At 44.0% G+C, this 21,207-nt stretch overlaps 1 protein-coding gene across 1 annotated transcript in view; it reads right to left on the bottom strand.

The window, feature by feature from the left end:
* Positions 1–21,207, bottom strand: part of GUCA1C (guanylate cyclase activator 1C) — a 123,670-nt gene that overhangs the window by 8,288 nt on the left and 94,175 nt on the right. Inside the window, exon 3 of the mRNA XM_068269333.1 lies at positions 7,649–7,736. Within this exon, the coding sequence (XP_068125434.1) occupies positions 7,649–7,736 (88 nt within the window). The remainder of the gene's footprint in view (positions 1–7,648; positions 7,737–21,207) is intronic.

The raw sequence follows: 21,207 nt of genomic DNA, 5'->3' as shown, positions 1-21,207 counted from the left end.
CTGTATTTGGCTCCATCCATCTTCCCATCAACTCTGACCAGCTTCCCCGTCCCTGCTGAAGAGATGCACCCCCCGAGCATGATGCTGCCACCACCATATTTGACAGTAGGGATGGTGTGTTCAGAGTGATGTGCAGTGTTAGTTTTCTGCCACACATAGGGCCATATTCTATTGCTGAACTCGCCAGCGCTAAGCACTGGCGAGTTCTTAACTTAGGCGATGGGTGCATCGCCTAATCTAATAAAACTTTAGACCCCCCCAGGTGGAAAAGAACTCGCTTGGGCGATATAATCGCCCAGCGAGATCTTAACACCGAATCCAATTACCCTTATCATGTCTCTGGGAAGCGATGCTTCCCGGCAGACATGAGCGTTAGCTTAGACCTGCAAAAAGCAGGTCTAAACTAGCTAACGCACGTCGTCGCCGCTGCATCTGGGGGTCTCCTTTAATAAGGAGACCCCCAGAGCTCCCCGTCGGGTCGCCGCACAGTTTAGAAGCCCCCGCGCAGCTCTGCACCGGCACCCCTGCATACATACCGCCGCAGATCACCCGCCGCCTCTCGCCGCAAAATCCGTTGCGTAATTACAGTGTATCTAACACTGTAATTACTGTCGGCATAGAAGGAGCCCGGGCAAAGCATCTTTGAAGCTGCAGCCTGGGCTCCCCATTGGTCCGCTGTCTAAACCAATAAAATGGCTCAGACAGCGGACCAATGGGGAGCCCAGGCTGCAGATTCAAAGATGCTTTGCCCGGGCTCCTTCTATGCCGACAGTAATTACAGTGTTAGATACACTGTAATTACGCGACGGATTTTGCGGCGAGAGGCGGCGGGTGATCTGCGGCGGTATGTATGCAGGGGTGCCGGTGCAGAGCTGCGCGGGGGCTTCTAAACTGTGCGGCGACCCGACGGGGAGCTCTGGGGGTCTCCTTATTAAAGGAGACCCCCAGATGCAGCGGCGGAAGATGGCGGCGGGCGAGTGCGCATGTGTGGGGAGTGAGGCCGTGGTGCTGATGGACAGCACCACAGCGTAAACCTCACTCCCCATCGCTCGGTAAAAGGGAGCATCGCTCAGGCTTTCGCCTGAGTAATGCTCCCTAACGATCGGCCATCGCGCGAAGGATATGGGCAATAGGATTTGCCGGTAATCCTCGCGCGATGGCAAGGTGATAAGTAGCTCGCATCTGCAAGCTACTTATCACCTTAAATAGGATATGGCCCATAGTGTTTTGCATTTGGGCCAAAAAGTTCCATTTTGGTCTCAACTGACCAGAGCATCTTCTTCCACGTGGTTGCTGTGTCCCCCACATGGCTTGTGGCAAACTGCAAACGAGACATCTTATGCTTTCTGTTAACAATGCCTTTCTTCTTGCCACTCTTACATAAAGGCCAACTTTGTACAGTGCATGACTAATAGTTGTCCTATGGACAGAGTCTCCCACCTGAGCTGTAGATCTCTGCAGCTCGTCCAGAGTCACCATGGGCCTCTTGACTGCATTTCTGACCAGCGCTCTCCTTGTTCGGCTTGTGAGTTTAGGTGGATGGCCTTGTCTTGGAAGGATTACAGTTGTGCCATACTCCTTCCATTTCTGAATGATCGCTTGAACAGTGCTCCTTGGGATGTTCAAGGCTTTGGAAATCTTTTTGTAGCCTAAGCCTGCTTTAAATTTCTCAATTACTTGATCCCTGACCTGTCTTGGACCTGTCTTGGACCTGTCTTGTGTGTTCTTTGGACTTCACGGTGTTGTTGCTCCCAATATTCTCTTAGACAACCTCTGAGGCCCTCACAGAGCAGTTGTATTTGTACTGACATTAGATTACACACAGGTGCACTCTATTTAGTCATTAGCACTCATCAGGCAATGTCTATAGGCAACTGACTGCACTTAGATCAAAGGGGGCCGAATAATTATGCACACACCAGTTTGCAGTTATTTATTTGTAAAAAATGTTTGGAATCATATATGATTTTCATTCCACTTCTCACGTGTACACCACTTTGTGTTGGTCTTTCATGTGGAATTCCAATAAAATTGATTCATGTTTGTGGCAGTAATATGACAAAATGTGGAAAACTTCAAGGGGGCCAAATACTTTTGCAACCCACTGTATTTCAGTCAGTAGGACCCTTCACACATTTATGAACCACTTTATGTCTCCAACTACCTGGATCATCTTATTGGACTTGTCTCTTACCTAAAGGATTGGGTGAGAGTGACACCTAAATACCAGGCACAACACAGCAACCAGTGACTATAGATCCATTCCTGCTGAATATGTGCAGATTGTTCATCCTGGACATCTTTCCCTGTGACTGGGGTGATTTTACCAACACTAACCTCCCAACTGTATATCATGTAGGTCCTTCTGTGTTTGGGGTGGAACCTATATAGGAGGTTTGAAACTTTATTTGGCACCAACATTGCTGATACAATGTTGTTGCTGTTGCTAGGCCTGCAAGTGTGTCTGTCATCTGTGGGAGTATCACGGCATCTGTAACTGGGTTGGCTGGTTTCTCAGATCTCAGATGATTATTGGTTCTTCTGGAGTATGAGGTTGAAAACATTTCTCATTAAGTAACACCGCAAATGCATTTGGAAACAGCTACATACTTTGGCCCGAACATGCAATCTGGTCATTTGTGGACATAAATCACGATTTTAATGAATGCCTTGCACCTAATGTTCTCCTTATGAAGAACCTATTACCTATGCTGATAATCAGGCTGATTGTTGACATTTGGTGATTGTTGACATTTGGTGTTTCAAATATTTTTAGATGCACTGAGCCGTATCTGCATATTGTCCCTTTGTATTTTTTTTAATCATGTCTGATTACTCAAATAATAAAATGTTTGGTATTTAATGGATGTTCTTTAAATGTTCATGACCAAACCCTAAGTCTCACAGACGTCATAACATTTGATTGATGTGTTGTCTCTCAGCTTTATAATTATACACTATTTTAGTGAAACTCACACTGTCTATGACAAGTTCAGCACTATATACTGTATTTACAGATTTCAAGTGTTATTGATTTGACTCTTTTTTGCATAATTGGTGTATGGTCTTACAATTTGGCAATAAATGTGCAGTATTGAGCAGCATTTACTGGTTTTGTTTGTTCTTTCCTTGTTCTATATTCTAATTACCAGTGCTAGAACCTGCATTAAAACCATATACTTAATATCGATTACATTTCTTTGGGGGGGGGGGGGGGTATTTAATGGACACTGTTTGGTTTGTGAGACCATTTTTTCATTTTTGTTTTTCTATATAATTTTGTTAACAAGTCATTTTTATTGGTTATATCAAAGACCCAGGGCCGGCCCGCTCATGAGGCGGGGTGAAACTTTTGCCTCAGGCGGCACTTCTGGGGGGGCGGCACCCGCCCGTCCGTGGGTGTGAGGGGCCGCCCGAGCTGAAGGGGATAGCGGGCAGGAAGGGGGTATTGGGCCTAGCGGCGGAGAGGGGGGTCAGACCCCCCCTCCCTCGCCTGGGTCCCCCGTCCTCCGCTCCCCTCCAGCTTTAAAAAGTTGCGTGGCTGGCTGCAGCTGTAAGAGGCAACGGGCGGGGATCACTCACCTCTTCCTCGTTCCAGCGTGCGCTCCACTGACGTCATTTCCTGCGTAGCAGGAAGTGACGTCAGTGGAGCGCAGGCTAGGCTGAAACGAGGAAGAGGGGAGTGATCCCCGCCCGTTGCCTCTTACAGCTCCGGCGGCCCCTCACACCCACGGCTTGGGGGGGGGGGGGTGATTTGCTTAAAGCATGCCTCAGGCGGCAAAAAGTCTAGGGCCGGGCCTGCAAAGACCTATACAACAGAAGCTCAGACGTTGATACCAATCATGCATGCATTACACAACCAGCATATCAGAATAGTGACCACATTTATCCAATGCACTGTAGTGTGGCATACAGAAGCCAGACCCAACAGTACAATACATTGACTATTACCATTCTTATTATAACACAATGTCAATTACTGTCCTCCAATTAGTGCACCCCTGGGCATCCATTCAAATAGCTGCTAAAATCCAGCTTTATTGCTAATTCTACTTTATAATAAAAAATATACAGTTCATAGATACACATAATGTCATATATATCTACAAAAACCCTGTGTAAAAGCTTTGATATTCAACTCTCTAAGTGTCATCTTGTTGATAAAGTTTATTGAAAGCGCTGCTCTCTCAGGATCTTTAACTACAGGACTGGAATTGTCAACAGATAGTCTAGATTTAGGAACTCTCAGCTGACTGGCTGGGGATTAGATTGTTGTTCTGGAAAATCTTTGTGAGGCTGAGTAGATGACCGTCAATGCTGTTGGTATCTTCTGTGGAATCTTTTTATAGACCTTTAGGGCAAGAGTTAAGCTACTGACACTGTACTGAAGGACTGTGACTTGTGTGGAAGCAGCTCTTGGAGAATTGAGCAGTGCATTTCTTTAAATATAGACAGAAACATATAGCCACAGTTCCTTGTCCTATTCCCCATTTATCTATCTTATGTTATATTTTGAAGCCGTACCTTGTATAGTGAATTACAAAAAGATGAATATGACTGATCTGGCAAATGAATGTCAGAAAAAAGGCATTGACTTCTACTGCTTGTTGCAGGAAGAGAGGATAAATCTGCCTCAGAATGAGAGAGGGGAGTGGCAGAAAGCTGCTGTATGCTAACATGAATTGGAGATGCTTAAAAGGAGCCTGAAGTGAGAAGAAACCAGCGGCTGCCATCTTCATTCCATAACCCACTTCATGCCATAGCTTGAAGTGTTCAAATGCACATGCACGCATATGTACGCGCACTTTATAGTTGGACTTTTATGAACGCCCTATTTGCACTAAAGGTGTGCTGATATGACATGACATTAGTGGCTGGATAGAGTACTGGTTAAGGGCAACGCCTTTGACATGGGAGACCAGGGTTCGATTCTGGCTAGGGTCAGTATCTATTCAGTAGGGAGTTCAAGGCAAGACTTCCTAACACTGCAGGATGGTTCTTGAGCGCATCCCAGTGGCTGCAGCTCTTGAGTGCTTTGAGTCAAACAGGAGAAAAGCGCAATATAAATGGTCGGATTATTATTATTATTTATAAATGTCCATTTTGCAGGAAGTGGTTTAAACCAAGCCACTTGCTATGCCTGCTGTCTTGCAGAGCTGTAGGCTTTAGTTGTTTTTCAGCCACTCACCTGTAACAAGCATACAGCCAGGGGAGTCAGACCAGAGTCAAAGCATCTGAACTGCATGCTCATTCTGGGCCAGCGAGTTAAAGGGGCACTACAGCGAAAAACTGTAAACTTTTAAATATGTGCAAACATATACAAATAAGAAGTGTGTTTTTTCCAGAGTAAAATGAGCCATAAATGACTTTTCTCCTATGTTGCTGTCACTTACAGTAGATAGCAGAAATCTGACAGAAGTGACAGGTTTTAGACTAGTCCATCTCTTTATAGGGGATTCTCAGAGATGTATTTATTTTCAAAAGCACTTGGTGAATGGCAGTTGCTCTTTCCAACTGCCAAAAAAACTGTGTAGCAAGCGGGAAAGCTGGCCAGCATCATTGCTTAAATCCTTTTTCTTGAATAACTTTATAAAGAATAAAGGCCTTGCTGAGAATCCCCTATGAAGAGATGGACTAGTCCAAAACCTGTCACTTCTGTCAGATTTCTACTACCTACTGTAAGTGACAGCATTATAGGAGAAAAGTAATTTATGGCTCATTTTACTCTTGAAAAAAATGTACTTCTTATTTGTATATGTTTGCACATATTTTAAATTTTACAGTTTTTCGCTGTAGTGCCCCTTTAAAGTATTAGGGGCAGAGCATAATCTCAGAAGTCAAGCAACTGGCATTGTGTATCAGAGAATAAAGATGGTACCAAGATAGCATCAGCTGATGCCCATAGGTGTCACAACTGTGACAAGCCAGAAGACTTCAAAATTGTCTGTTCTAAAGTAAAGAAAACAAAATCACCTAGCCATCACCACATTACTAATCCCCTCTTCTGTGCTGTTCATCAGCTGAGACACGAAATTAGAGGTCAGGTTCATGCAATCTAACCTGGTAGACAAGAGAAACATCCCTCACAATCAATTCCGTACTCTCAATGGATTTGGGCGATTTTGGGGTCACATGAAAGGTGGTATCAAGTTGGAGGAAGAAAATAAGCTGAAAGTGGTTTTGGTCTCTGAGATTCCTTTTCCTGTGCAGTTGGGATGAGATTTTGGCACCCTAGTGTCCTTTTATGCACCAGCCAACGACACCCAAGAATTGCCAACCAAGCTCTCTGAACATTTTCGGACTTGAGGCAAGGAGGAGTGGAGTTCTCCTGGGGCACTTAGTTTACTGGAACTGGTGACCCATGGAATGAATACCCAATGCAGAATCTTACCATCAATTTTGATGAATTTGTGAATGATGTGAGACATGCTGATACCAAGAATAATGAAAATGTACCGCCTGTTGCCACAGCTGCCAATCTGAAGGTTAAACTGAACGGGTATAAGGACTGTACTTGTATATCTAAAACATGGGTAAGAGATAACTTCCTGAGGCCTGAAACGTTGAAAATCTAACAATTCAGAGTACAGCTGGCTAGTATAGAAAGTTCATACCCCATTCATAGTACCTTGGAAAAACCATGAATTGACCTGATCAAAACAAGATACTCTGTATTGTCTTCCTCTTAAATTGGGAAATAGAATCCTCTAGGAAAAGAAGATGCCTTGCCGAGGGGAAGTCAGTGCTTACAACCTTATGCTGGGTACACACTATGAGATTTTCTGGTCGATTTACTGTCAGATCGATTATTTCCAACATGTCTGATTTGCTTTTCGATCGATTTCCGAGCATTTTCCGATCGATTCCCGTGCACTTTAGTAGGAAATCGATCGGAAAACGATCGGAAAGCAAATCAAACATGTTGGAAATAATCGATCTGACAGTAAATCCACCAGACAATCTCATAGTGTGTACCCAGCATTATGCTAGGTACACACCATACAATTTTCTGTTCAATTTACCTTCCAGATAGATTTTTTCTAACATGTTGGAAAAAAATCTATCTGGCAGGTAAATCTAACAGAAAATCTAGCAGAAAATTGTATGGTGTGTACCTAGCATAAGGGAGATGATCTAACAGGCCACCACCTGCTGGGCCTGTTGAGATGCACCAATTGTGGTGAGAACGGGACAGAGTAGCATTGACTGCAGGGCAGAGCATGCATAATTATAGCAAAGAGGTATGAAAGGGCATTAACACAAAAGCAAGGGAGGATGGAGAGGGATACAGCAGCAGAAATTATGATGAGGGCAATAACATACGTTTGAAGTTTAAATAGAGGAAAAGTCATTGTAATATGGAGAAACGCCAGCTACAAATTGTCACGTTAGCTTCAACTATCCAAGTATAGTAGGAGTGAGTTAGGGAAGCAATTGGCACTGGATGGGGTATCTTTCTTCCATTCTGACAGCCTACATAAGTCCATATCCTTTTCTTATCATAAATGTGTACTTAAGTACAGGAGTAGATTATAGTGCATTTCTGGAGAGGGTCATATTAGAAGAAGTGCATGTCACAGAACTGCAATACAAAACAGCACTATGTTCATGGCTGTTGTTTTTTTCGTTTTTGTTTTTTTTTGTTTACCGTCTCCATTGATGTCAATTTTCTTGAACAACATGGCGGTGAATTCTTCAGGACTTATTCCCTGGTGACCATTTAATGCTTGAACTGCCTATGAAAAAAACAAAACACAAATATAATAGTGTAAGAAGTAAGTAAACTTTTCTTTTTATGGTATTATTGGCAAAGTAACTTTTCAGCACCTAGAGAATATATTGTGCATTTGGCTATTAGGACATGTGTACTTGAGACAAAGATCATATCAGTGTCTCCAACCTGATAACCGCAGCCACAACCACAGATGAACAGTACATAGTACAAGAACAGTTCTTGAAATGTCATCATTCAGTAATGGAGGCCACGTGGAACTCCAAGACCAATTGATTTTAGACGGATCAAATTATTTAGATCAAATATACCTAGAATCTTCTGGATTTTCCACTGGATAACGCTTCAGTTCCAATCAACTGCAATTACTTAATCAGTAAAAGAAAAAGGAAAATGGAGGGAAGGGAGGTTGCATCAGAATCTAGTGTGAGTACAGGAGCCCTCTAATGTCGCACAGCAACAGTATCTCTGTACAGCACTTTCCCCAAACTGTAACCTGACGGAGGAATTCCTGAACTCTGTGGGCAACAGTAATCAAGTGGTGTACTTAGCTTTAGTTTCAAAGGTTCTGATTGCATGACATACTGTAAGTGCATGATTAGATATTGCATATAAAACATTGTAAAAGCTAGATTCAAAACATAAGGGAACAATGTATGACCAATATATGGCATTACAAGTGTTTTCTAAAATAAAGCATTTCCAATAGTGTGCTATATATTGTTATCATTCATTAAAGAGTACCTAAATTATCAATTACAGTTTGCTTTAAAACTAATAAGTTGCCAAGATATATAAAATCACACATAATAAAGTGTGATTTTCTCACCTCCAGGGTCCGTATTCCACATATGGTCTTGAAATCCCCGCGCTTGTGCAATGATTTCCTATGAGTGTTCACATGTGAGCATTTCAATTGGTTACAAATGGCAAATGCGCTACATGTACCATTTTCGGAGTGTTTTTGCTCAGTGCAAGGCATAGGGAAATCGAACAGTGCTTGAAAAAGTGCTTTGTATAGTGATTTCTTGAGCGCTTTTATGAATAAATACATTGTATTTATTCATTTTTCGGGTTGCAGAGTACACTTCCTGACTAGCATCAGGAAGTGAAAAAAAATCATTGCTGAACAAAAGCGCCTAGAAAAACGCTTACAAAAGCGCTTCTCTAAGCCCCAAACGCAGGGAAAAGCGCTTTTGAAAAAAGCTCAATAAATCACTCAGCGCTTACGATATTACGATTTATAATGAACAAGGCCTAAAATCATGAAGTTTTTGCAATGCTGTATCTAAAAAGACTCCCTTCAAATGGTTTCCAAACAATTACCTTCACAGATACTAACAATAATACAAAGCTACAGAATACTAACAGTTGAGTCTGCAACAAGGACAAGATACATTTACACTGACCAAGGGTATAATAATAAAGTCATACAGGGGGTATCTCAGACAAGCAGTGAGCCACAGTTGCATTATTTTTCACTTTTATTCTGGCACAGAATTACACCCTTAGTCCATTTTGTAAAGCAAAGGAAGCAATCATTTTCTATAATTATAAGATATTTTTGTGGGCTCTACATTATTCAAATACTGTATAATATAATAATACTTTTGAAATCTAAAAATATCCTTTAGAAAAAAAAGAAAGAAAAAAAAACCTATAAGTTAAAGCTAGCAACAGCAATTGCTAGATTTACGAACAGGCTAATCTGCTTCACATCCAGGACACTGTTAGGATGAAAGTCCAAAAAAGATCCCTCCTTGATATCCCTGGAGTTGGATCAGGAGGTACAGGCATGTCCCGGATGCTACAATCATCCATTACTCTGCTTCACTATATCATTTACCACAAGCTGTCTGCATTTCAGGGCAGAGCCCCCTTTATCCATAACAATACAGTCAGTGGGCCTAATGCAGGGAAGTGTGGTAACGATGCGATGCACAGACATCGCACAGCAATATTACCCTGACTACCGGCACTGTGTGCCATGAGTTATGCTATTAGCGCGACCCGTGGTACTCAACTAGCATGACTATTGCTATGGTAATGTGCATTCCTAACGGATGTTACTTTACCAATGGTCAAGTACCGCAAGTTGCGCTAATAGTGTAACTTCCAGTACATGGTGTCGGTAGTAAGGGTAATATTGCTGTGTGATGTCTGTGCACGACAATTTTACCGTGCTTTCATGCATCAAGCCCACTCTGAGTAGAAGCCAGTTAGTATATCAGCAACAGGTTTTGGATTGTGGGAACAAATTTAATCACCCGGAGGACTGCCACATGCAGACATTGGGGGTAAGTTCACAAAGCACCAACACCCATACAAACATGCTGCATGGCTGACTCTGAGGAATCCTGTGGTGCCCTATGCAGAAAGGAGGAGGGAAATTTGTAGGAGTGAGATGCAGCAGGAAATAAAAATAGCAGCTGGACAGGTTTTATAAAATGTCAAGACATCAATGACCAGTCTGCAGATTTGGGAGGATGTATACACACACACTATAGATGAGTCACTGAAACTATCATGGACGATCATTTTGGATAGCAAAAGTCTAAAGCCTGGTACACACATCCAATTTTGATTGGTAAATGATTCACCAATCTTACCGCTTCTATGTAGTATGAGCGCAAGTAGCACAATCTGCTCATAGCATTCAAACGTATGTTGGCTCTAATATTATATGGGAGCGGTAAAATTGGCCAATCATTGGCCAATCAAAATTTGATGTGTGTACCAAGCTTAAAGTGAATTTCAACCTTGAACTTCATCTCTAAAAGATTAGCTACATCAAAATAACCTAGTGGAAAAATAAGTTTTAACTTAAATTCACTTTCCAGGGAGCACTCATTGGGTAAAGCCTCTGTGTTTTTTTATTTCAGTGTTTTCAGCACTGCGTAATATGTTGGCGCTTTATAAATACAATAAATAATAATAATAATAATGAGGAGAGAGACACAGCATTCCAGACAGAGCTGTCCTGAGTCCTGCAGTCTATTCACAGCTACTGATAATACAGTTTGATCTGGCTAAAACAAATAAACACAGAGCAATGGATTTCTTTAGCAATTTTATGTGGAGACTTTTCATTTTGTGCTGTGTAAGAGTTTGCATCTTCTATAAGATGTGTAATAGCCAGGAGCAGGGAGACAATGACTGCAATAGACATGCTCGCCAACACTTTATGTATGCTACATAATGTTAGTTTTATTTACAAAATAGTTTTACTGTAGAATAGGAAACACAGTTAAGAACAACATCTTACTGATATAGATTTCTGTTATACACAACATCCTACTGATATAGATTGTCGCGTTATATACAATGTCCTACTGATATAGATTGTTGAGTTATATACACAACATCCTACTGAAATAGATTCTTGAGTTACTTACAACATCCTACTGATATAGATTCTTGAGTTACTTACAACATCCTACTGATATAGATTTTTGAGTTATATACAACATGATACTGATATATATTTTCCAACTGTAATGATCACCTGTCTTGGTACATCAACCAGCATATCTTTCAAATGGTTGAATCACACAAAGCTTATCTATATACATTTTATGTATCAGAATTGAGGTCCAGGTAGGCTAAAGAGGTTGAAATTAAAGTTGAGGTTGAAATTGAAGGACACGCTTTTCGGCCATAATAGAGCCATGGGCCTGAGTGCAGATTTTACACTTGGCCAATTCAGTAATAATGCGGGAACTCTAGGCAGAGTGGCGGTACGTGGCAACAAATACCCGGTGCTGCCACGACACATAAATGTGTTGCAGCACACCAGTTGGGAACCACTGGCTTAAACAAAGAAGGTGGTCATTAGGATAAATAATCAGAAGGTGCAGAGAGATGTATGCACTAAACTGCATTGAGCAGAGTAACATGCGTATAGTCTGCAGTTTCTAGGATAAATTTCACCCAGGGCGAGTGTCAAAAAATACGCCCCCCCCCCCCCCCCAACAATCATGGTACTTTACGTGAGAGTCATAGGGCATCTTAATTAGCCGATCCGTTGTGCTCGCTATCACCGCACTTTACCAAATGTCATTTGTGCTACTCACACACCTGTACCCACATCTCGAGACAGCGGAAATGCTCGTTGCAAAAACAAATTTCATGGTTGTCGTGAAAATTGCTGTAAAAAAATGCGTATTGGGTGTGGGCCTTTACATTTTTTAACTGGCTATACCACCTATACTGGGGGGGGGGGGGGGGGGTGTCAGCCAAAACAGAGGTAGAGTTCAGAAATAAAGCAAGCACCTACTAAGCCAACACAGGAGATCACATAGCAGTTTTTCTAAGCAGGAACTAAACTAACTCACTTCCAGCTTCAAATCCATAGATCATACACAGAAGATTATATAGCAGATAATGCCTGGTGCACACCATGCAATTTCCCGTCAGATTGACTGTCGAATCAATAATTTCTGACAGGTCCGATCTGATTTCTGATAATCTTTCTGATCGATTTTTTTATCGATTCGATTGTCAATCTGACGGAAATTGCATGGTGTGTACCAGGCATTAGAGTTCTACTCAGATCAGAGCAAAGGGGTCGCGTCCCCCCTCTTCCCACTGAGTGGCCACAACGGAAGGAAAAGCGTCAGAGGTCAATGAAGCTAGTGGGGGGGAGGGAAAAAGTCACTGGAGCTAGTGTGCGGAGGGAGGGAGAAGGTCACTTGGGATAGTGGGGGATGCAGAAGGTCACTAAAGCTAATGGGGGGAGGGAGGTCACTGGGGCTATGCCTTCACTTGGGATAGTGGGGGACACAGAAGGTCACTTGAGCTAGTGGGGGGAGGAAGGTCACTGGGGATAGTGTGGCGAGGGAGAAGGTCACTTGGGATAGTGGGGGACACAGAAGGTCACTTGAGCTAGTGGGGGGAGGAAGGTCACTGGGGCTAGTGTGGCGAGGGAGAAGGTCACTTGGGATAGTGGGGGACACAGAAGGTCACTTGAGCTAGTTGGGGGAGAGGTCACTGGAGCTAGTGGGGGGGGAGAGGTCACTGGAGCTAGTGGGGGGAGGAAGAAGGTCACTGGGACTAGATGGGTAGGGAAGAGGTCAATGGGGCGATTGGGAGGTGGCAGAAGGTCACTGGGGCTAGTGGGGGGAGGGAGAAGGTCACTGGGACTAGATGGGGAGGGAAGAGGTCAATGGGGCTATTGGGAGGTGGCAGAAGGTCACTGAAGCTACTGGGGGGCGGAGGAAGGTCACTGAGGCTAGTGGGAGGAGGGAGAAAGTCACTGGAGATAGAGGGGGGAGGCAGAGGGTCACTAGGTCTAGTGGGGGAGGAGAGAGGAGATCACTGGAGCTACTGGGGGGGGGGGGGAGAGGAGGTTACTGGGGCTACTGGGGGTAGGCAAAAGGCCACTGGAGATAATGGGGGGAGGGATGAGGTCACTGGGGCTAGCAGGGGCAGGAAGAAGTTCACTTGGGCTACCAGGGTGGAGGGAGAAGCAGGGGGGGGGGGGCAGAAGGTCACTGGGGCTACTGGAGAGGGCAGAAGGCCACTGGAGCTTAAGGGGAAGAGGGAGGAGGTCACTGGAGCTAGTGAGGGGAGGGAGGAGGTCACTGGGGCTAGTGGGGGCAGGACAAAGGTCACTGGGGCTACTGGGTGGAGCAAGAAGGTCATCGGAGCTAGCGGGGGGGGGGGGGAAAGGTCGTTGAAGACAGTGGGGGCAAGTAGATTTATACTTACTATTCTGGTTGCAGGTGTCCATTCCTCTACTGTCCTAAGGGGGAAAGGCTTCCTCCAGGCTGGTCTTCCTCCTTTCAGACAAGCACTCCTTAGTGTACAGGAGGCTGGGGTGACCTCTCCCCTGTGCAGGGGGCAGGGCTTCCTCTGGACATGAGATGGGGCTTCCTCCAGGACCAGGACAGGTACACTTCCACCTTCCAGGCACTGCTCCTAAATCAGCTTCCATGGGCTACAGATGGCCTTTCCTGCATGTGGATGGCATGGCTCACATTAGCCAGTCATCCTATCATCCATATCCCATGTGGGGGCGGGGCTTCCGCGATTGGGGGCGGGGCTTATGGCGGCTGGGGAAAACTCTCCTAAGTGTTCCAGATCGGGAGAGCTGCTTGTTGTCATGATGGACTGCGACTCCAGCAGAGCCTCAGCCCTCAGCTGCCTGACTGTTACTTCTCCTCCCCAGTCCCCCACGCTCAGCCAGGAACACATCAGCAGCAATCTGACTGCTTCAGTGCCCTGATGGCTGCTGCAATGCCCTACAGGAAGTCAGTGTCACCACCTGGTGATTACTTGATAGGGAGGAATCAGTCAAGAGAGAGGGGTGATCGCAGTACTGCTTCTCTTTCCTCTTCAACTAGCGTCAACTTCTCTCTGTCAGTCCCATCCTTCTGCCTGGCGCCCTCCTTCTCCTCAGTGCTGCACTGCGCCCCGTGCTGTGGCACTGGTAGCACGCCTGTAGAAACGGGCCTGGTCTTACTCCACGATGAGTAGAGCAGAATGCAATATATAACATGCGATGCATTCTGCTCTACTCATCGTGCGTAAGACTTTATGCAGGTTACTCTTCTTAATGCAGTTTAATGCATAAACCCCCATGGGTCTAAAATATAATAAATACAATATTTCTTGATTTGATTAGATGAAAATGGCTTTTACTTTCCGGATGACCCTCGAAGTTAGGTTTGGAACATGGTGCAAGGAACTTCACAGCCTTTTAGTGCCTTAAACCCAAATCCAATTGTATGGATCCAGAATATGTTGCAATATGTTTTCACCCCAAAGTTTTTAATATAATACGGATACATTTTATATAATTTACATAGTAAGTTATACATAGTAAATTATACAAGTGGTATTATTGTAAAAGTCTAAATGTTGGGCTGCTTTTTGTATTTAATCTTAGAGCTGTTTTAGGTACACTATCTTACAGGGCTCTTTCCATAAGTTCATGTTTGTTCAATTGCTACATACAGTATATCTGGATTTGTCTACATATTGATAAAATGCAATATTTAAAAATACTCACTTCTTTGAATAATTCATCAGGTGTTTTTCACGGTCTGTACTTGCCATCTGCTAAGTCATCTCAATTAAACTGTACAAGAGGCGGTGTTGTATGAAAATTAGGTCCTGTTTTCTCTTTTAATTTGTAGCTGCCATATGACACTTTAGGCACATGTTTTGTTGTTTAAGTTTTATTTTCAAGACATCTTTTAGTAGCTTTGTCAAGGCATATTTTGATTTAAAGTTCCAGAACCACAATAGTAGTTATTATTATTATTATTTTTAGATTTGCTTAGAAATAAAAATGTTGGAACTATAGAACACTGACAATGTGTTTGATTTATGCTACCTTTTTCGTTATTGTCATGAAGAACAAAATCCTGATGGGCTTTCACATAAGTACTCCTTGTATGACCTGAATAAATGTATTCTGCTAAAAAAAAAAAATAATAAATCTAAATATGTAATATTGAAATCCCCCCAGAATATCCCCCAATCACTCATCGGTCTTTCCAAGTATGAACTGCTCTACACTATTTACAGCATGTTTTAGACGGAGCTGCAGGAGGCAGTGATGGAACTCTCTTGGCAGATTGCTGACATCGGGGACCGCATGTTCAATTTGGAGAAACAGGCCAATGACTTTACAACTGCTATGGAAGTTGATAAGGCCCAGCTTGATGAAAAGACACACGCATCAATGGTTTGGAGGCCAAATTAGAAGACCTAGAGAACAGAAGTCGCTGAGCCAAAATCCACATACAGGGGCATCCAAGGTGTGTACAGGAGCTGGAGGAGACAGCCGCCAACCTTTTCAGTACCCTGTTGTCACAGATAGACCCTTCCCTGCTGCAGATTGTTTGCATCCACTGGGCCTTAATGTGTCCTAGGAACGCAGATTTACCATGGGAAGTTATAGCGAAACTTAAATCCAAAGACTCCAAAATCCAAAGAGATCTTTATGGCTGCCAGGGACCTTTCCCTGCTACCAGGTATGTCAGAACAGTACAGCTTTTCACTGATCTGGCCCAGGTGGGCGGTGACAATGCAGAAACGTAGAGCCATGGGGCCATATACACTGGCACTACAAGATGCAGCCAAACGTTATAAATGGGGCTTTCCCTTCACCCTTTCCTTTCAGATCGGCAATAAAACGTATTCCTCCAAGACAATCACGGAATCCAACTAGGCTTACAATGTCCTGGTCTTTTAGGCACAGAGCCCCAGTTTGGCCCTAAATGTGTACAGCCCTGGACTCCAGTCTAACATAGGGGTTCTGCTTTCGACAGGCACTATGCTCTACTCTTTTTAATGAAGAATATTTATTTATGATCAATGCAGGCTATGTCCCCCTGGGTCAGCAATTTTACTGAACCACGTTATTGCACAAGTTAGAGTCATCTGAATTAGCTGTTTATTCGTTTTCTACTTACATACTGCTAGAACACTACTTCTGTAGCGTTATATGCATTAGGTGACTAGGGGTTCTGGGCCTACTGCAGCCTACTAAAAGCTCCTAGCCTTGGCCTTCATTCTTTGATGCACTAGATTTCTATGGTTACTCTCACTTATTTAAATACGCTTAAGCTATACTTCTGTGAAGTGGTAAACGTCAGTACTACAGATAAGGTCTCCTTACCTTAACAAGGTTCGGGATCAGACCTTCATTTCGTTGTGCATACTGGAAGTGGTTACGCGGGGCAATGAACACTTAATGATGTGGGTCATGTTTCTTAGCAACAAGAGTCAAGTGGCAACAAGGCAACAAAAGAGATAAGCGGCTGATCACGCAGGCTCCAAGGATCATGTGAGGGATGCACGTGCCTGCCGCCCCTACTTGCACTCACAGAGCAGGAGTGGAACAGGACACCAGACACATTGAAAACCACAGCAAGGACACGAGGGGGCCAGCAGCTGATTACCGCAGGCTTCCAGGATGAGGTGAGTGATAGTGGATTTCCATATTTACATTCATGCAGAAGGACATGGGACATGGAGGGCAACATTAGGCCACCAAGAGAGACATAAGGAAGACACACACAAAGGAGGTCATCAGTAGGACACAAAGGGGAACATCAGGAGGGCACCAAGGGGAACATCAGAAGGACACAAAGGGGACATTAGGAGGACACCAATGCGGGACAGGAGGACACTAAAGGTAGACAGGAGAAGGACACCAAAGGGGGACAGGAGAAGGACACCAAAGGGGGACAGGAGGAGTACACAATAATTGGGGGAAGAACATCTACAAGATGCCCCTGAACCATAGACGCACCAGGTTTAGTATATTTTTTCCCCTGGTTTTTGCCCTCTAAACCTAGGTGTGTCTTATAGTCTGATAATATGGTATGTTGCAATTTTTTTTCTATTACTACTGGCATGCACCAAGAAAATGTTTGAAATTTTTGAAATTATTTAATAATTTACAAATTTTTCCTACGTGGTTGCTAGTCTTCCAACGACTAATTCCCTGTTGACACAGGATGCAGTGCCTTTTGAACTGTCAGCAGCAACACACACACAAGTTTTTTCATACTAATGGGCTGTAAAGGATAGCGGAGATGCCGCCGCATGGGCAAGCGGCATAGCGGCCATCTCCGTGTTCCAGCCAGCGGCTTCTGCCACGCAGCTACATGCTGCTGGTTCGCCTGGTCCTTCTAGTGCACACAGATTAAGAGCTACGCGCACGCCGGGCGACAGGACCTTTATGCTAGTAGAAGGGGAGTCAGCTGATCCAGCCGGTTATACTTCGGATTGGCTGAGTGACTGGGGCGGCGCTGTGGAGCGCTCTAGGTATATATAGGACTTGCCTGGCAGTTGCAAGTTGTCTGCTGTCGTGAATGCTTACGTGTGAGCGCACAGACCCTAGTCAGATCTTACAGTGTGTTAGAACCAGCCGGAGCTGGGAATTCACACTTAGTCAGACTCCATTGATAGCTTTAAAGTACTAATATATTGTTCAATTATATAACATCCTTTAGTCTAGTTCCCAGGTGTTGAAACCAAGAATTTCACACCTAGACTAGGGCATTGCTATATTGTATTATCTTCTGCTAGTCTAGTTCCCAGGTGTTGAAACCAAGGACTTCACACTTAGAATAGGACTGTATTTATACTGTTTATCTGTTATGATCTTTGGCTCTCCTGACTACTCTCTTGACTTCTGATTCGGTACTTCTGCCTATCTGATTACTGTTGCCAAACTCTGCTCGTACCTTGATACCGAATCAGCCTTCTGTCTTTGTACCTGATCTGTCCGTACGTTGCCAAACTCGGCTTGTCTGACCTCTCTAGCCTTGCCAGTGGGCCTGACCACTGGTGAGAGTTCATAAGTATTCACCTGCTCCTCAGGTGAAGCTATATTGCAGCACTGCCTGTTACACCTGCACCTCAGGTGTCCACCGGCTGCAGTATAGTCTGATTCACGTGATCATTTAGTGAAGCTATATTGCAGTACTGCCTGTTACACCTGCACCTCAGGTGTCCACTGGCTGCAGTACTGTCTTATGTCACCTGCTCCTCAGGTGCCCTTTTAACTGTAGCACAGACGGACTAGCCTGCTCCACAGGTGGTCCTTGGCTGCAGTACTGTCTGAAGTCTCCCGCTCCTCGGGAGACTTCTTCTTCCCTCTATTATTGTTGCACCAAGCACTAAACATATTGGTAGTCCTGTGTCTGGCTATACCAGTATTATTGGTGATTCTGCAGATCACTCATAATCAGGTATAGCATCTGTATTATTGGTGATACTGCAGATGACCAATAATCAGAATATCTGTTAGCTGACACCAATCGTTACATGGGCCTAGTTGAACCAGTATAGTACCGCTAGAAGTGAGTGTGCACTGTGTCTGGCTGACCCCAGGTGACATCACACTCTGCTGTTTGCCTCTTCTCCCCTGTGACAGCTCCATGCTTCCTACCCTTTTCCTCCCTATCCGAGGCTTGGTTTCTCTCTCTCTGAACTCTCCTCCTTGTGTTCCTCTCTTGTGGGCACCCATGACACATCCTTCACCACATCATCATCTACATTGCTTAAAGTTTCAAGCTCACAGTAGGCTGCAGCAGCAGGGACATTACACCTTGTGGTGACCTGGGGATTGTTGTGTAAGTGCAAGCCTTGCTCCTCTGCGTCATCCGATGCCAACACTTGCATGTCACTTTTGTCAATCAATGTCTGGGGAAATAGGTCCTCTGAACTATCCAATTCATTTTGAGGGGCTGAGGTGGTGGTGGAGATAGTGTTGCATTAGACGGTGACCACAGCAGAGGACGATGAGGAGGAGAGTGCGGTAACTTTGGCAGAAGAAGAGGTGAAATGCTGGGTGAGCCAGTCAACCACCTTCTGCATTTTGGAAATTTATATTTTTTGCATAAGATCACATATGCCACAACCACAGGATGATGCACCACTAAGACTCCTAGTACCACTATGCTATGGCCTGCCTTTGACTGTCGTGTTTGTTAGAGTGAGCAACCACTTTGTAGGTGATGATATAAGCGCTAAAACAAAAAAACAGCTGCCAGAGCTTCACACTCCATATTGGATAAACAGCACAGAATATGTACAGTATATGCCTCAGTGCTTGGGCTGTGTAAACATTTCCTCTGTGGTGCCTGCAATCACCTAGTGCCTACAAAACCGAGTGATGTTGCCACCACTAAGGTACAAAAACCACAGTCAGGCTATACTGCACAGGGAGGTACACTTTAACCACTTGAGGACCTAGGGCTTTCTACCCCTTAAAGAGTAACTGTTAGCCCCCAAATTGAAATTTAAAACACTATTGCAATGTTTTATTTATTATATAAGTGAGCCAAAAAGCCAATGTACAAGTTAAAAATCAATCTAATTTTGTTACTATCTAACCTTTTCCCCCAGCTCCGGACGCAAGCCGCATATCAGATACTGTAGCATGCAGAGCATGCCTATGTCTGGCCGACCCCCCTCTCCCCCCCAGGACCAGGTGCCAATATATTCTCCCCACCGCAGCTGACCGCTCTGACACGGAGAGAGCGGCAGCACTTCCAGAGCAGCACCGCAGAGCAGCCAGCGCCGTGCATCTCTCTCACATGTGATTCTCTCACATGTGACTCGGCGGCGGCTGCTCTGCGGTGCTGCTCTGGAAGTGCTGCCGCTCTCTCTCCGTGTCAGAGCGGTCAGCTGCGGTGGGGAGAATAAATTGGCACCTGGTCCTGGGGGGGAGAGGGGGATCGGCCAGACATAGGCATGCTCTGCATGCTACAGTATCTGATATGCGGCTTGCGTCCGGAGCTGGGGGAAAAGGTTAGATAGTAACAAAATTAGATTGATTTTTAACTTGTACATTGGCTTTTTGGCTCACTTATATAATAAATAAAACATTGCAATAGTGTTTTAAATTTCAATTTGGGGGCTAACAGTTACTCTTTAAGGACCGGCCACTTTTTTCCCATTCAGACCACTGCAACTTTCACGGTTTATTGCTCGCTCATACAACCTACCACCAAAATGAATTTTGGCTCCTTTTCTTGTCACTAATAAAGCTTTCTTTTGGTGCTATTTGATTGCTCCTGCGATTTTTACTTTTTATTATATTCATCAAAAAAGACATGAATTTTGGCAAAAAAATGATTTTTTTTAACTTTCTGTGCTGACAGTTTTCAAATAAAGTAAAATTTCTGTATACATGCAGCGCGAAAAATGTGGACAAACATGTTTTTGATTAAAAAAAAAACATTTAGTGTATATTCATTGGTTTGGGTAAAAGTTATAGCGTTTACAAACTATGGTGCAAAAAGTGAATTTTCCCATTTTCAAGCATCTATGACTTTTCTGACCACCTGACATGTTTCATGAGGGGCTAGAATTCCAGGATAGTATAAATACCCCCCAAATGACCCCATTTTGGAAAGAAGACATCCCAAAGTATTCACTGAGAGGCATAGTGAGTTCATAGAAGATATTAATTTTTGTCACAAGTAAGCGGAAAATGACACTTTGTAACACGAAAAAAAAAAAAAAAGTTTCCATTTCTTCTAACTTGCGACAAAAAAAAATGAAATCTGCCACGGACTCACCATGCCCCTCTCTGAATACATTGAAGTGTCTACTTTCCAAAATGGGGTCATTTGTGGGGTGTGTTTACTGTCCTCGCATTTTGGGGGGTGCTAATTTGTAAGCACCCCTGTAAAGCCTAAAGGTGCTCATTGGACTTTGGGCCCCTTAGCGCAGTTAGGCTGCAAAAAAGTGCCACACATGTGGTATTGCCGTACTCAGGAGAAGTAGTATAATGTGTTTTGGGGTGTATTTTTACACATACCCATGCTGGGTGGGAGAAATATCTCTGTAAATGACAATTTTTTTAATTTTTTTTACACACAATTGTCCATTTACAGAGATCTTTCTCCCACTCAGCATGGGTATGTGTACAAATACACCCCAAAACACATTGTACTACTTCTCCCGAGTACGGCGATACCACATGTGTGGCACTTTTTTGCACC

The sequence above is a fragment of the Hyperolius riggenbachi genome, chromosome 2 (assembly GCF_040937935.1).
Source record: "Hyperolius riggenbachi isolate aHypRig1 chromosome 2, aHypRig1.pri, whole genome shotgun sequence".
NCBI classification, from domain to species: Eukaryota; Metazoa; Chordata; class Amphibia; order Anura; family Hyperoliidae; genus Hyperolius; species Hyperolius riggenbachi.
This window is presented reverse-complemented; position numbering and strand designations above follow the sequence as displayed.